Raw genomic sequence first — 13,545 nt, forward strand, 5'->3', positions numbered from 1 at the left:
AGGTATCCTAGAATCAATTTCCTTGAGAGCATAATGGAACTTAAGAGTAGAAACTGACCACTTGACTTCAGCATTTTAGGAAAGCTGCATGACGACGGGGTGCATCCTTCATTTCCTCCAAACCCACTGCCACTGGGTGCATTCTGACTCATAGCGACCCTATAGGCCATAGTAGAAGTGCCCCATAGGATTACCAAGGGTATATGTCTTCAGGAAAGCAGACTGCCTCATCTTTCTCCCAAAGAATGGCTGGTGGTTTTGACTCACCAACCTTTTGATTAGTATCCAAATGGTTTTATCCATTGCACCACCAGAGCTTCTATCCATCATTTAGTGAATAGATTTTTTTTTTTTTTGAGTGAGGCTATGCTGGCCCTCATACAGAATGGCAAACAAGACAATGTCCCTTCCTCGGAGACTTATGTATTCTTATGGGGTGAATTAGTCAAGAATCAAACACAGTCATGCCTAAGTGAATTTCAGAGTGTGTCAAGTGTAAAGTTATCTGAGGTGGCTGAGAAATGCATCTCTGAGGAGATATAATTCAAGCAGAGCACTAAAGGATCCAAAGGGGAAACTAGAGGGAACAATAAGTGCAAGCCCTTGATCCAGGAAGAAGTTTAGCGTATTCTAGAAACTAATGGAAATCTAGTATGGGAAAGAAGTGAAGGCATGTTGTTGACTGGGGAGGTAGCAGAGCCATCACAGTCAGGAACTTGCTTTTCATCCTACCTGATAAGAACCTGAACAAAGATAGCTTTAGTGCCCTAGGAGGATTGAGTATAGAAGGGGAGCTTGCAAAAGAGAAGATAATGGAAGTTGCAAACAATATTTTAATGTTGCTTTTCCCTTGGCCAAATAAAATGATCATTATTTTTTAATGCAATGAGTTACTCAGTTAAGATACTTGTTGTTGTGAGGTGCCATCTGGTCAGTGATAACTGAGAGTGACCCTGTTTAACATTTAAATATTACAGATGGATAAATAGAAGGTCAGTTAGCCAGGACACAAAATGCAAGCCTGGCTCTGCCATGTCTTGTCCTTGAAGTACTTTTTCAACATGACAGGTGCTGCATTGAGGTAGAAGAGTAATTGGTCTGATTACTGGGGTTTGTTTAGTTTTATTTTGGTTTGGTTTCTGTCTGATTTGATTATTTGAGAACATTTGATTATCTGTATATTTTGCCATATTTTCTGTTTCATAGTTGATTTTAATGTTTGTAGTTGCTGTAGCTAATTCTCGTGGAATAACTGTGATTGGTCATCCCATTGCTGTGTTCATTTCTGTTGCCCTGGTGATCTCAAATTTGCTTTGATTTCAAATCAGGTAGCCTTAATTAAGTGTGTTGAGTCATTGTGAAGAGTTAATTAGAAAGGAAAACATAGCATCATCAAATAATAAGGGCTTGTTAAGTGTTTCCAACTCAAAGCCAGCAATGGTTTGGAATTGCAGTGGCCTGGGGAGTGTCCGGGTACCTTTGTGGCATTGTGTAAGTAAGTAGCTTTCTAGGCTGTCCTTGCTTGCTTTTCTTGTTAAAAAGAAAGAAAGAAAAAACTTGATGTAGATTGGGGGCTAGTCTTGGATGCCCAGAAATACTAAAAAACTCAGTCTCTGTTCAACGTATGCATGTTTTACTGAGCAGTCCTCGTAAGACCTGGTACACATAGTGGAATCCTGGCTTCTGCAGGGCTTGTCACACAACTCACTGTGTGATTGTTAAGTCCGTTGCACTTTCTCAGCTCTATTTCCCTGTTCTTTTAAGACAATGTGGTTGATGTCTACCAGTTTTATTTGGAATAGTAGGAAGTATTACCTCATATTTGTGAAACTCATATATTTTTATGCTTACTTATGGAGTAAAACGAACTAGATTTTCTAAAGTTAATAAGGAGAAAGGATTAATTTCTCTGCTTAAATACCTTGAAAAGACATATTTTCCATGCAGTCCCCTGGTTGTGCCTTAAGGATAACTCTTACTTGCCTTTTAATATTATATAAATTTGCCTTCATTTTGAAAGGATTGAATGGCCCCCTACCCACAAGAAATTTCCATCACAATTGTCTTCAGTTTCTGCACATGTAGCTTTTAAATCATTGAAAAACTTCATGCCTTTTCTTCCAATAACGTAAAGCTAAATAAAGATTGTATGTACCTGGTGTGAAGGAGCTCTGGTAGCACACTGTGTGAGGCATATGACTGCTAACCATAAGATTGGTGGTTCAAACCCACCAGCCGCTCTGCAGAAGCAAGACTGGGCAATCTACTTCCATGAAGATTTACCTACCTCCTCAGAAACCCAATGGGGGTGGGGGTGCTGTCACTGTGAGTTAGAATTGGCTCGATGGCAGTGGGTTTGGTTTTGGTTTTTGGTACCTGGTCCAACTCACCTACATTTCACTTCAACACACAGGAATGTATCTTGTTCGTACCCTGAGGACTGCTAGTATTGGAATTTTTTATTCTATCAAAAGATCAAGTGTTGCTGTGATTGTTTTTTTTTTTTTTAACAAATCAAAGAAAAAAACTTCAAGTTTGAAATGTAAATACTGCATTTCCATTAATATAAATTGTTCAGGCTAGGTTAGCAGATTTAGTTAGACTCCATCAGACACACTTCCTAGCCTTGACTTCCCTCTGACCCTGGCCTTCATCTTGCTTATTGCTAAGTAGTTTGGATGTGAATGCGGGTGTTTTAGTGATGGCATGGCTCTGGTGCTATATATCCAGTTCTAATGAAGTTCTGCCCATCTGATGGTTCGTGAATAGGACATCTTTTTAAACAGAAACTAGCTCTTTAATCAGTTCTGCTCATACCTGTCATCTCATCACCAAAGTCACTTTTTCCTATCACCTCTGTCTGAATATGCTCCTTGTCAGTGACTGTGTGTCTGTGAGTGTGTAGATTGGTGTGTGTGCACTTGTCTCTTCTAAGTATGTCCCACTGCCAAGGGACTTTGGAATCCCGAGCAGCTGGGCTGTGTCGTCAAGGCAGGGGGCACTGGCCATACGACATGATCTCCTTGCAGAAGCCTACTCCCCGGAAGCTGTTGTCAAAGGGGTCAGCAGCCTTTCTGAAAGCTTTGGGACACTGGGTTCAGAAATCAAACCTGTGCCACTCTTAGTACCTGATACATGTTCTTCAAAGGTCAAATTGAAGCTGAGTATCGATAGGGCTTTGTGTACATCCATTGTCTATCTAATCACTGGAGACTTGTCCACCTCCAGGACTGTATAACTCTGTTGTTGGCCAAGGCTTCAGGAATCATTGAGTGAAATGTGGACAGATGGTTTAAATGAAGAGACCTCCGAGTGGAATGTCAGAAGGTAGAGGTCATGTGCAAGAAGTGAACGCACCAGATGTGGAAATGGCAGGAAACATTACTTTAGAGCAGAAAAAGAAGAATCCTATTTAAAAAAAAAAAAAACAACGATTTGGTGAGGTGACTTCCTTACAAGCCTTCTCTCTCCTTTCCAAAGCTGGTGCCCCTTGGAAATGTTATGTCCTCATCACTTTTTGAGAAAAGTACAACTAAGGTTATCTGTGCTACTTCCCCAGTCCTATGGGAAGTCCTCTCTCTCTGTTGTTGTCAGTTGATCATCCAGCGTCTCTCCTGGTATGTCTCTATATTATTTGTGATGAGTGGCAATGAGTGGATTTCATATATTAATTTTAAGTTTTCATCCCACATAGCCTCAATTTCATACATATTCTTAGGCTCACGTGAGATGTTGCCTTTGCAATGCCACATCTGGGTAAAATCATCCAGAACATGATACTAACATGACGTCATGCTACTGTTCAATCGGCCATTCTTTTTCCTTTTTTGTCTGAATTGACTGATGTGTGGGACATTGAGTCAAGACAGGCTGGTTCCCAAAGATGAGCCATTATCTCCCAGATGTTCCCATTTTCCAAGGAAATGTTCTGGTGCCTGTCATTATTACTCAAATGGCTCCTTAAATGCTCCCATCTTGGCACCTCTTGCACTTGGCTAAATTCAATTTGAAGAACGAAAAGGGGAGAGAGAGAGCGATTTGGCGGGAAGCAATTAGACTGCACTTTTTGACCTTCCTGATTTCCTCTCTTGGTGAATTTTTCAAATCGCTTTTGCATCAGACTGCTTGTCACTTTCAGTCAAATTTTGTTGTACATTACAGATAAGCCGTTGTATCTAATTAAGCAATAATGATGGCAGTCCAGGGCATTTTCTGGAAATTAATGACTAGGTGGGAAAAGCTCTTGGCTTAAGAGTCAGCCAAAGGCTGTTGGCTTCAGTCTCCCGTTAATCTCAAAAGAAGAAGAAAAAGCCCATTTGTGACGTCATTGTAGGTGGTGAAAAATAAAAATGCCGAGACAGTTTACTGATGTTTATCCTGTACTTCAGAATAACAAGTTCCTTGTGTATTATCAAAATGGTGTTTTTGTTTTGTTTTGTTTTCTAATCCTCCAATCACCCTTTAATCTCCAAGTATATTGCCTGTATCGCAGAGCATGAAAATGGAATTGTTGAGCTTTCATATAATCTTGGGTAGTTTTTTCTTCATTAAAAAAGATAAGAAGTTTTGGAGTTTTCCTTAAATAGTTTGGATCCTAAAAACAGAATGGGACTTTAGGTACAGTGGTGGAACTTGAGAACTGTCCATATTGCCATAACTATGTGATGATGGCAGGAAATGGTTACACATTATTTGAATGACAGCGTTTGCTAGCAAAGCTGTCCATTCCACAGTGAGACCCTAAGAAGTTATAGCCAACATCCCTGTAGATGGAGGCGCTTCTTGGGGGTATAGCTGCAGTGGTGTGTCTCTATATTATTTGAGATGACTGCTGCTAAACCGGGAGCAAAATGCAAAGGGAAATGACTAAAATATTCATTCTCTTCCTGCATAATTTAATGACTTATAAATGCAGACAACAATTCCAAAGATGGGCCATCTATCAACAACTTGCTCTGAAACCTTATAGTCTTTTCAAAGTTATGTTGACATTTGTATCTTTTTTTTTTTTCCCCCAACATATGAAAAAAGAGTTCTGGAAGTCTATTAAGATGCCAGCCAAGCACAGGGCATCAGCTGCTCTCTTATTTCAGCTGTAGGCTCTTTATTTATTTATTTAGCTTTCACAAAGCCCGCAGCATTGTTCTTCCCACAAGAGGCTTGCTGGTGGTAGCATTCCTGACTTACTGTTAAGCGTGTGCATTGGGGGAGTAGAATGAGTCAGCCAAGCAGTAATCACACGTTTGGAGGCACTGACTCACTCACTCCTGGGGAAGTGGAATGGCCTCACTGGGAAGAGTGTGAAAGAGAAAACATCAATTCTCAGGTCAGTTGCCTATTCCCTCTAATTCAGATCATAATTTACTCCCACCTTTGTGGCTGGTTATCAGGCTGGGAGAGTGGCAGAGGACCTTGTAGAGACCTGAATGGAGAAAACACTAATGGTTTCCAATCCCGTTCTGAAATGCACAAAGAGCCTCTAAGGGATTGGGGTGGGGGCCCAGAGCGACCTAATCTATCTCTTAGGACAAAATTTGAGACTAAGCCTCCTGCTTTTTCCACCATCCAACACAGTAGGTATTTCATCCCGTGTTGAGCACTGGGTGCTCTACTGTAATCTGTCATCTTTATCTAAGGGTTTTGAATGTCTGAAGGACATTTGCCTCAGTCCCATATTCTCTTTGGAAATACAAAACTAAATTAAACCAGCCCTTAATTCTTACATCTGATTCAAACACAGTATATACTACTTGGAAGTCAGGCCCATCCCAGTAACTCCAGAACAATCTTAGGTCTCTGATAATTCATGGATATTAGCCAGTTACTCCCGAAAATGTTTATATTGTACCTCAAATGGAAACACCTGAAATCTACCTGGTATGTTTTTAAATACACTATGAGTATCAATATTAAAACATTTGTTTGCACTTCTGGCAAAGTTTAACATGCATTCATTGGAGTAGCAATCCAAAACAAACCCACTGCCAACGAGTCAACTGTGTGTCATAGCAAATGTTTAGGACAGAGTAGAACTGCCTGATGGGGTTTCCAAGGTTGTAAAACTTTACAGAAGCAGACTGCCTCCTCTTTTTCGCATGGAGCAGCTGGTGGAATTGAACCACTGACCTTTTCAGTTAGCAGCCGTATGCTTTACCTACTGCACCACCAGAGCTCCTAAACTAGCAATAAAGGTATCTATATAGCTGAATAGTTACTCCTATGGCATTCAGATTTTAAACAAAGTCCCTGCTATTAAAATCTTGAAGCTAATTTTTGTTTTCTTCTAAACTTTTCTTAGGAATGTTGTTTCCTTAGTCATCCCTGGGAATAGATTAGATTGAAGTTGTTCGCTGCTATCTTGAAGCTCTAACTTGAGTTCATTTTGTTATGTGGTGACCACAGTTCTGGATGACGCCCCCCCTGGCACACAGGAATACATTATGTTACGGCAAGATTCCATCCAATCCGCGGAATTAAAGAAAAAAGAGTCCCCCTTTCGTGCTAAGTGTCACGAAATCTTCTGCTGCCCGCTGAAGCAAGTACACCACAAAGAGAACACAGAGCCCGAAGGTTTGTGCCCGCCAGCTGTGTGTTTTGCTTGTTTTCTCTCATTCTTCTTTCTTTCTCTTTCTTTTGGATTGTGCCTTGCCCTCTGGTGTACTGTGTGTTGCTCGGCCCCTGGTACAGCTAGGTGGACCCCTTGCTGGCCGGTGAGTGTGTTATGCAGTCTCGAGTGGGACACTGTATAAGACAGTCATCTGTGGCCCAGCTCGCAGCCTCCTCCTGCTTCTTGCAGCTGAAATACTTTCAGCTGGTGTCATTATACTGTCCTGTGTTGGCTGCCAAAGTTGCTTGCTCCTGGAGCCAACATCTGGCTCAGTCCAGTCCCATCACCCCGCATTCCTGAAGCAGCAGTCAGCTGAGGAATGACTCTTGTAAAATGAACTAAGGAGAAGATTATTGCAAATTTGGTAACTCTCCACCACTCCATAAAGCTTCTGCATTGTGCTCGAAGACTGCTCGTGGTCTCTTTTGTTCGCTGCCGCAGGCTCGGACTGCCCCTGTAATGCACGCCCAGTTGCACTTTGCCATGGTCAAATGCATGCCTCAAGGAAACGATGAGTAGTTTGTTTTTCTTTCAGCTCAAGTACAGGTTTGGACATCTCTACTTGCTGGTACTCAAACTGAGGTTAATCAGGTATTCATTGCAACCTGGGTCACAAATCTATGTCTGAAGGACTGTTTCTGCCCAGAAAGAGTATTCGTTCACTGTTTTCCAACTTATTTTCAATATATCTCACAGACACATGATTCAGCCTCCTCTGCCAATAAAATGTGGTCAATTTGGTGCCATCCATAGAAATTTCAACTTCTAAAACAATATTTTGAGAATTATGCTGTGTGTGCTAATTAAATACTACATGTCAAACAGCCTGTGTACCCCTCTTGTCCCATAATGTGCATGCAGTTTATCAGTGATTAACAGTGCAAGTGACAGAAGTTGCTCTTTGGAGCAGGTGCTGTGTAGCGTGGCATCAATGATTCTGGAATGTTTTCTAACAGAGACTGTCTTCCTTTTTCGGGTTTGTTCTTTGAAACCTGATGGCGTCCTCTTTACTCTTCATCTGCAGAAGGCTGCAACAGGAGTGTGTTTAAAGTTTGTTGTGCAAACAAAGCATTCCTCACCTACTGTATTCCATAGTATTAGAAGCAAAGCTTCCAATCATTGTCGGAAAATCTCTGTCAGAAAATGAGAAGCCTACCTGTGTGTTTCATTGTACTTCAGCAAGAGACTAGAACATTTGCTTTTATTTTCTACCTATACTTACGGTATCCAAGCCGTCCACTTTGGGATTTACAGTGAGTGAAACCGTGTTTTGGTGGATTAGTGGACAAGATCGTACTTTGATTTGGTGGTTTAATGAAGCAAATTTCTATCCATTGACTTTACTGTTTTTTATGCACTCCAGTATTTTCTGCTTCCTTTTCTCTAAAGTTATATAACTTGAAATAACAGGAATAATCAAAGGATACAGATGTTTCTGTATTTGCAAAACAGCCTGAAAAACAAATTTTTATTTGAGTTAAGAAAAATAAGCTATTTAATAATTAGCTGGTTAAATTCAGTCAATCTGAATTGTCCTTCTAATTGTTTTAACAATACTCGGATTAAGAAAACAGTTGAGAAACTAAATTTAGCAGCCTCCAACCTTTCCTTAGCACATACTAACCTGACAGGGGTCTTATTTTACTTTTCAAAATATCATCTGAAATGTTTTGTGAATACTGTTACGAAGGTTTTCAGTATGCAGAATTATTTAGAAAATGGTTAGCATTTAAACTCTCTTAAAGCAAGGTTTGGATCATTTCATATTTGTCACGTTACCCACATGTTGAGTGTCTTCTGTCAAGTTAAAGTGGTTGTCCTCCATTCACTTGTGTAGTTTGATAACCAGCTTTGGCTATCTCAGTTTGAAGATTTCCCTGATTTTTGCTCTCCTCCTATGGGAGTAACAATACCAATATTTCTTCCCTTCTTTTTGGGATTATTTTTAAAATGTATGAGATTATTAGTGCCTTTCTGTGATGACACTTTAATTCTATTATTCACAATCATACCATACCACTTTAAGCATGATCCCTGAAGCTAATGTTCAACCTAGAACTTAAAATGAAAACAATTGATCTCTGTATAAGTTAATAGGATCCAGAAGACCTTAGATGAGGGAGAAAAAAATGTGCTGCAGAACCCTCTTTGAATAAATGAGTAAACAATGCCAAGAAACTCATACACTTCGTTTATGTAGGATACCTGAGCTCATACTTTCCAGAAGCTGAAGTAACTGGTTTGAAAGGGTTCAGTGGCCATTTTGGCAACCTGCACAATTCTTGCAAGACATGTTTTTGATACTGTAAGGTATTGTCTTCAGTTCTCTCTAACTGAAGTGTTGTGATATCATTTTATTATAATTAGTAGAAAAAAATGAACATTTCATTACAAATGAGCAGAATATTCATTTTAAACTATGTTGCTGACTGGAAACATTATATTCTCTTGTGAATCATTTTCAAGAGACATCACCCTCCAATGGTCTTTGTGCCAAACCATGACCTTTGGCACATGAATGTCTACCAATCACAGCTTTGGCTGTGAATGTCTCTACCGGTTGCACACCAAGGTGAAGCCGACGGACAGGTTAGTGAGTCCAGCCATTGTATGGTCTGTGCGATGTCAACGTTGGCAATATGTCCTCTTTTTACTGAGGTTGTATTAATAAAGTGCCAAAAACTCTCAAGTGAAAAATTTGAGGGAAAATAAAAGTTTTGTCGGCCAAGTTTTTTGACATTAGTTCAAAGTGTTTGGCATGCATTATGATAAAGGTAGTTAATTTTCCTTTCTCGATTGATAAAAGCAACTGTTTTCCTATTAGTGTGCACAAAGTCTTGATGTTTCTTTTCATTGGTGGTATTTTGTTTCAAGGACAGTTCTTTCCACAGTGTATGTGTACCTGAGATTTGCTGGAGATAACTTCCTACAATTGTTCAGTTAGCTATATTTTGCAAGACATTTCTGCATTGGGTCCAAGGCCCGAGGATTCCAGGATACATCAAGGGACTGAAATGTATCACTAGCTTTTCAGGATATACTGAAGCCAAATGATGCATTTCCAGTAACAGGCTACTATTAATGAGAAGTCAGTTCTAAAACAGATTCTTTAATTTGTTCCAAATACTTGTGACTTTGAATGATGTGATTATTTTCATAAAACCCACTTGTGATGTAATCTTGTGTAAGTACTGGAATTTGGCTGAAAAACACATGCAAGTATGAGTCTAATTTGGCACAGGACCAGCAGCACTCTTTGTTCTAAGGAAACCATAGAGAGAGTGGTGATCAGAACCAAAATCGTTTTCTTTCTGTTCCAGGAGCCTTTTGGCAAGAGAAAGTATAATCTGCATGACTTAATTCTTTTCCTCTCTTTTTCTTTCTGTACGACGTGTGGCATTATTAAATCCTAGATTTAGAGTAACTTCTGAAAGACATTCTATTATAAGCATCATTCTTGTTGCCCAAATGCCAGTCTATGAGCTTTGAGTGATATTTGAAGATTGTGAAATAGAACTATACCAACATATATATGCTTGCAAGTTGAAACTTTTGAAATGCAACAGAGAGAGAGAAATCATGGATTCCCAGTGTTTGGTTTTAGCATTTTAAAATCCCAAGTTATGATAATAAATCTGAAGGACTTAACACAATATAAGAAACTATTGCAAAGCTCGGTGATAAAGTCACTGTCTTCTAATTAAGCATTGCCTTCTTTCTTACAATCCTGTTTTCATATGATTTAATAAAATATACACCCCATCTCCCTCAGAATATCCATAACCTTTTTATCCAGAGACGCATACTGCCCTAGTGACTCTGGGTTAGAAGGGAAGAAGAGAATCTGTGCTCTAGAGTGGTCATCAAGTATGGCAACCTTCACCAACCAAGAAAAAGCCGAATTCTATGCCAAGTGTAAAGGGTGCGTATCTGTCACAAGTGAAATGACAATTACCTCTGATAATAATTTCTTTACTCCAGAAAGAGCATCTGTCACCATGGATGAAAGTCTTGCCTAAATGTTAGCAAATGAAGGAGTTAGATGGATATTTCGGAGTTCACTAAGGGAAGTGTTTCATTTTCATTCTCAAATACGTTTTCTCCAATCACATTTGCTCCTGTTGGTGTGTCTTCTTCATTTTAATATGGATTTTCCTTTTGAGAAAAATAATCAACTCAACAGATTATTGTTCTACACTTTCATCACTGAGGCAGAGTTGTGCAGCAACTTCTAATGTCCTGACCTTCAACAAAGATGGTGGCTGGGCGTATATACCTGTTCTCAGGAGTTGAGAATTTATGGGATGTTCTTGTTCTACTAGAAAAATATTGAGTGATGTGTTTGGGTGTTTCTGACAAGATAAAAAGACTTTCTTCCTAGTGTTCTTACTTCAAAATAACTATGTCTTGAGGTCACTGTGCCTTTGATATATGTCCTGAAGGATGGCAAAAAGACGCCAGAGAGTTTTCTTTCCTCATTGAAGCAAATGTCAGCTTAATTGCAAAGTTTCTAGAAGGATTTTTTTAAGTGTACATTTAAATCAAATTAAATCCAAAAATCTGAAAGCCTTGGTGATTCACAATTAGCAAACACTGTCCGCTCCCCACAAAATGTTAGAGTATGTTGCCTTTGGTTACATTTTAACAATTTCTTAGAGGATGACTCAGTATTTCCAAATAGCGTTAGGAATCTTGTAATGGGCTGAAAAAGCATTTTCTCTTTTCTTCCCGTTCCCCACCTTATGGCAGCAAACATGAAATTAAGAATAAGCAGTGTGAATAATTCCCATGGGAAAGTGGTGAACAACAGATGTTACATCCTCCATTCTATTCACATCGTGCATTTTCTCAACACTTACCTTGGCCTTCCCTCACAGCCGGCGTCCACAGGCACTAGAACATCTCAGAATCACATGGCCACTTCTGCCCATGTGCTAGTAGATTTCTCCTCTTGAACAGCTATTTTAAGATATGTGTTCTCAGGATAGTTCCAGGTCAATCCAGAAACCTCTCCTGTTTTGAGAACAGCAAACATATATTCATTCAAGGGCCAGGAGAGAAGGGAGCACAGCTTCACTGGGCAGGTTATACATACAGCAACAGCCCTGTGCAGCGCCCCCTATACGCGTGAACACATCCTCACCAAACCTGTCAGGGATGGGCTGTTATCAGCATTTCACAGATGAGGATACTGGGGTATGTAAGCACCTGCCCCAGTACACGGCAGAACTTGATTGGAACATGATTTTTGCTGCCCATGCCTTTCTTCCTCCATGGCTTTTGTTTGGCTCTAAGTTTCCTCTCTCGTCCCATTTGCCACTTTGTTATCTCAACACAACTTTAGTGGAGAAAAGACATCCTAAAGTTTAAAGGAATCAAGTTCTGTCCACCCTGTGTCCTCAGTTTGGTGGGAGCTAGTAGTTGCCATCAGTAGAAGGGACTCAGGAGGTACTGAGGGGTCTGGTTTCCTGGTGTAGGACTAGGTGAAGTGCAACATACAAAAGAGGTACCTGCAAAAAATCCTAATCCTAAATGAGTTGTTGACTTTGGGCTTCACATAGAAACAGTAGACTGAGAAACAAATCATTCAATTCAATTTTAATGTAATAGAATGGTTCCAAAATAAAAGATATAAAGTAGTCATTTGCCCAATCTCATTGCTTTAAGTATAGGATTCTTCCTCTCCACCCATAATAATAGAAATGAGGAAACACCATTTTGAATTATTAAAAAGCTAATTCTATTGCTTAGTATCTTTTCATTAACTAAAATTCCCAACCCTGATAGGAGTGTTAAGCCTTGCTCAGAGCACCTCCCCAAGATTAGGGATCACCTAAACCAAGCCAATTGCCATTATTCCCCTCTGTCTCAAAGAGCCCCCATGTATGTCAGAGATATGTCTTCCACAGGGTTCTCAATGGCTGATTTTTCAGTACTAGATCACCTTGGCTTTACTCTGAGGTACCTCTGGGTAGACTCGTACCTCCAACCTTTCTGTGAGCAGCTGAGTAAGCTATGTTTCTGCCCAAACCAGAGATTGCAGCTAGAGGATTTGAACGTATAACCTTCTGGTTAGCGGTCAAGTGCTTTAGGCACTGCACAACCAGAACTCCTTCCTAGTATTTCCTAGAAGTCTGGATAGTAGCAAGAGATTCTCTCTCATCACTTATTGCAAATTTATTCTACAGACTAAGGTAAATAAGTAAATCAATAATTGACAATCACTGAGAACTTACTATGTGCTAAGCACTATACCTAACATTATCATAATCCTCACAAAAATCTTTGGTGGTAAGCGGGTATTTTTGTCTACATTTTACACATGAAGAATGTGAGACTTAGAGTAAATTGTCTAAGGTCACCTGACTGAAAAGTGGTAGAGCCCATACTGAAGGGCAGCTCATCTCTCCCCAAAGTCCATGATCTTTTAATTCCAACAGAATGGGGACCCAAAAAAAGGATGGCTCTAGAAGGAGTTCCCTGTTCTTTCCAGTAACATCTTATTGAGACACGTTGCCTGATCTACTAAGTCAGAAGAAATGAAAGGACTTTGTGATTCTTGTCAGAAACACAATAGTTTGACGAGATAGCTCGTTCTTGAGAGAAAAGAGAAACAATGGATGTAATTTTTAAATGCTTTCAGGGCTAATTTATATAAAAATTGACTTGGTTAAAGCTCCTTACAATGTGAAAAGGTAGATTTGGAATTTATTCATTGTGTGAATGTTTACTTATCAGCCGTAGGTCTGTTCTTGCTCACCTCTTGCCAGTTGACCTTCCTTCTCAAAACATTGTCTCTCCAAACTTATCTGGTGACCTAAGTCCCTGTATGACAAAACTATCATTACCCACTATGAAGTGCCTTATAGCACATGAGGGAAGGATCTTGCCAAACTCTGTGTGAATGAGATTGTATACAATGGTCCACCTCCCTCCAG

General features: G+C 39.8%; 1 protein-coding gene across 1 annotated transcript in view; it reads left to right on the forward strand.

The window, feature by feature from the left end:
• Positions 1–6,410: 6,410 nt before the first annotated feature.
• The window catches only part of FGF13 (fibroblast growth factor 13), a 241,794-nt gene continuing 234,659 nt past the window's right edge, over positions 6,411–13,545 (forward strand). Inside the window, exon 1 of the mRNA XM_007951718.2 lies at positions 6,411–6,570. Coding sequence (XP_007949909.1) covers positions 6,441–6,570 — 130 coding nt within the window. The 5' untranslated portion in view covers positions 6,411–6,440. The remainder of the gene's footprint in view (positions 6,571–13,545) is intronic.

Source organism: Orycteropus afer, unplaced genomic scaffold (genome assembly GCF_000298275.1).
Source record: "Orycteropus afer afer isolate SDZICR_OR568_19922 unplaced genomic scaffold, OryAfe1.0 scaffold00310, whole genome shotgun sequence".
Taxonomy (NCBI): domain Eukaryota; kingdom Metazoa; phylum Chordata; class Mammalia; order Tubulidentata; family Orycteropodidae; genus Orycteropus; species Orycteropus afer.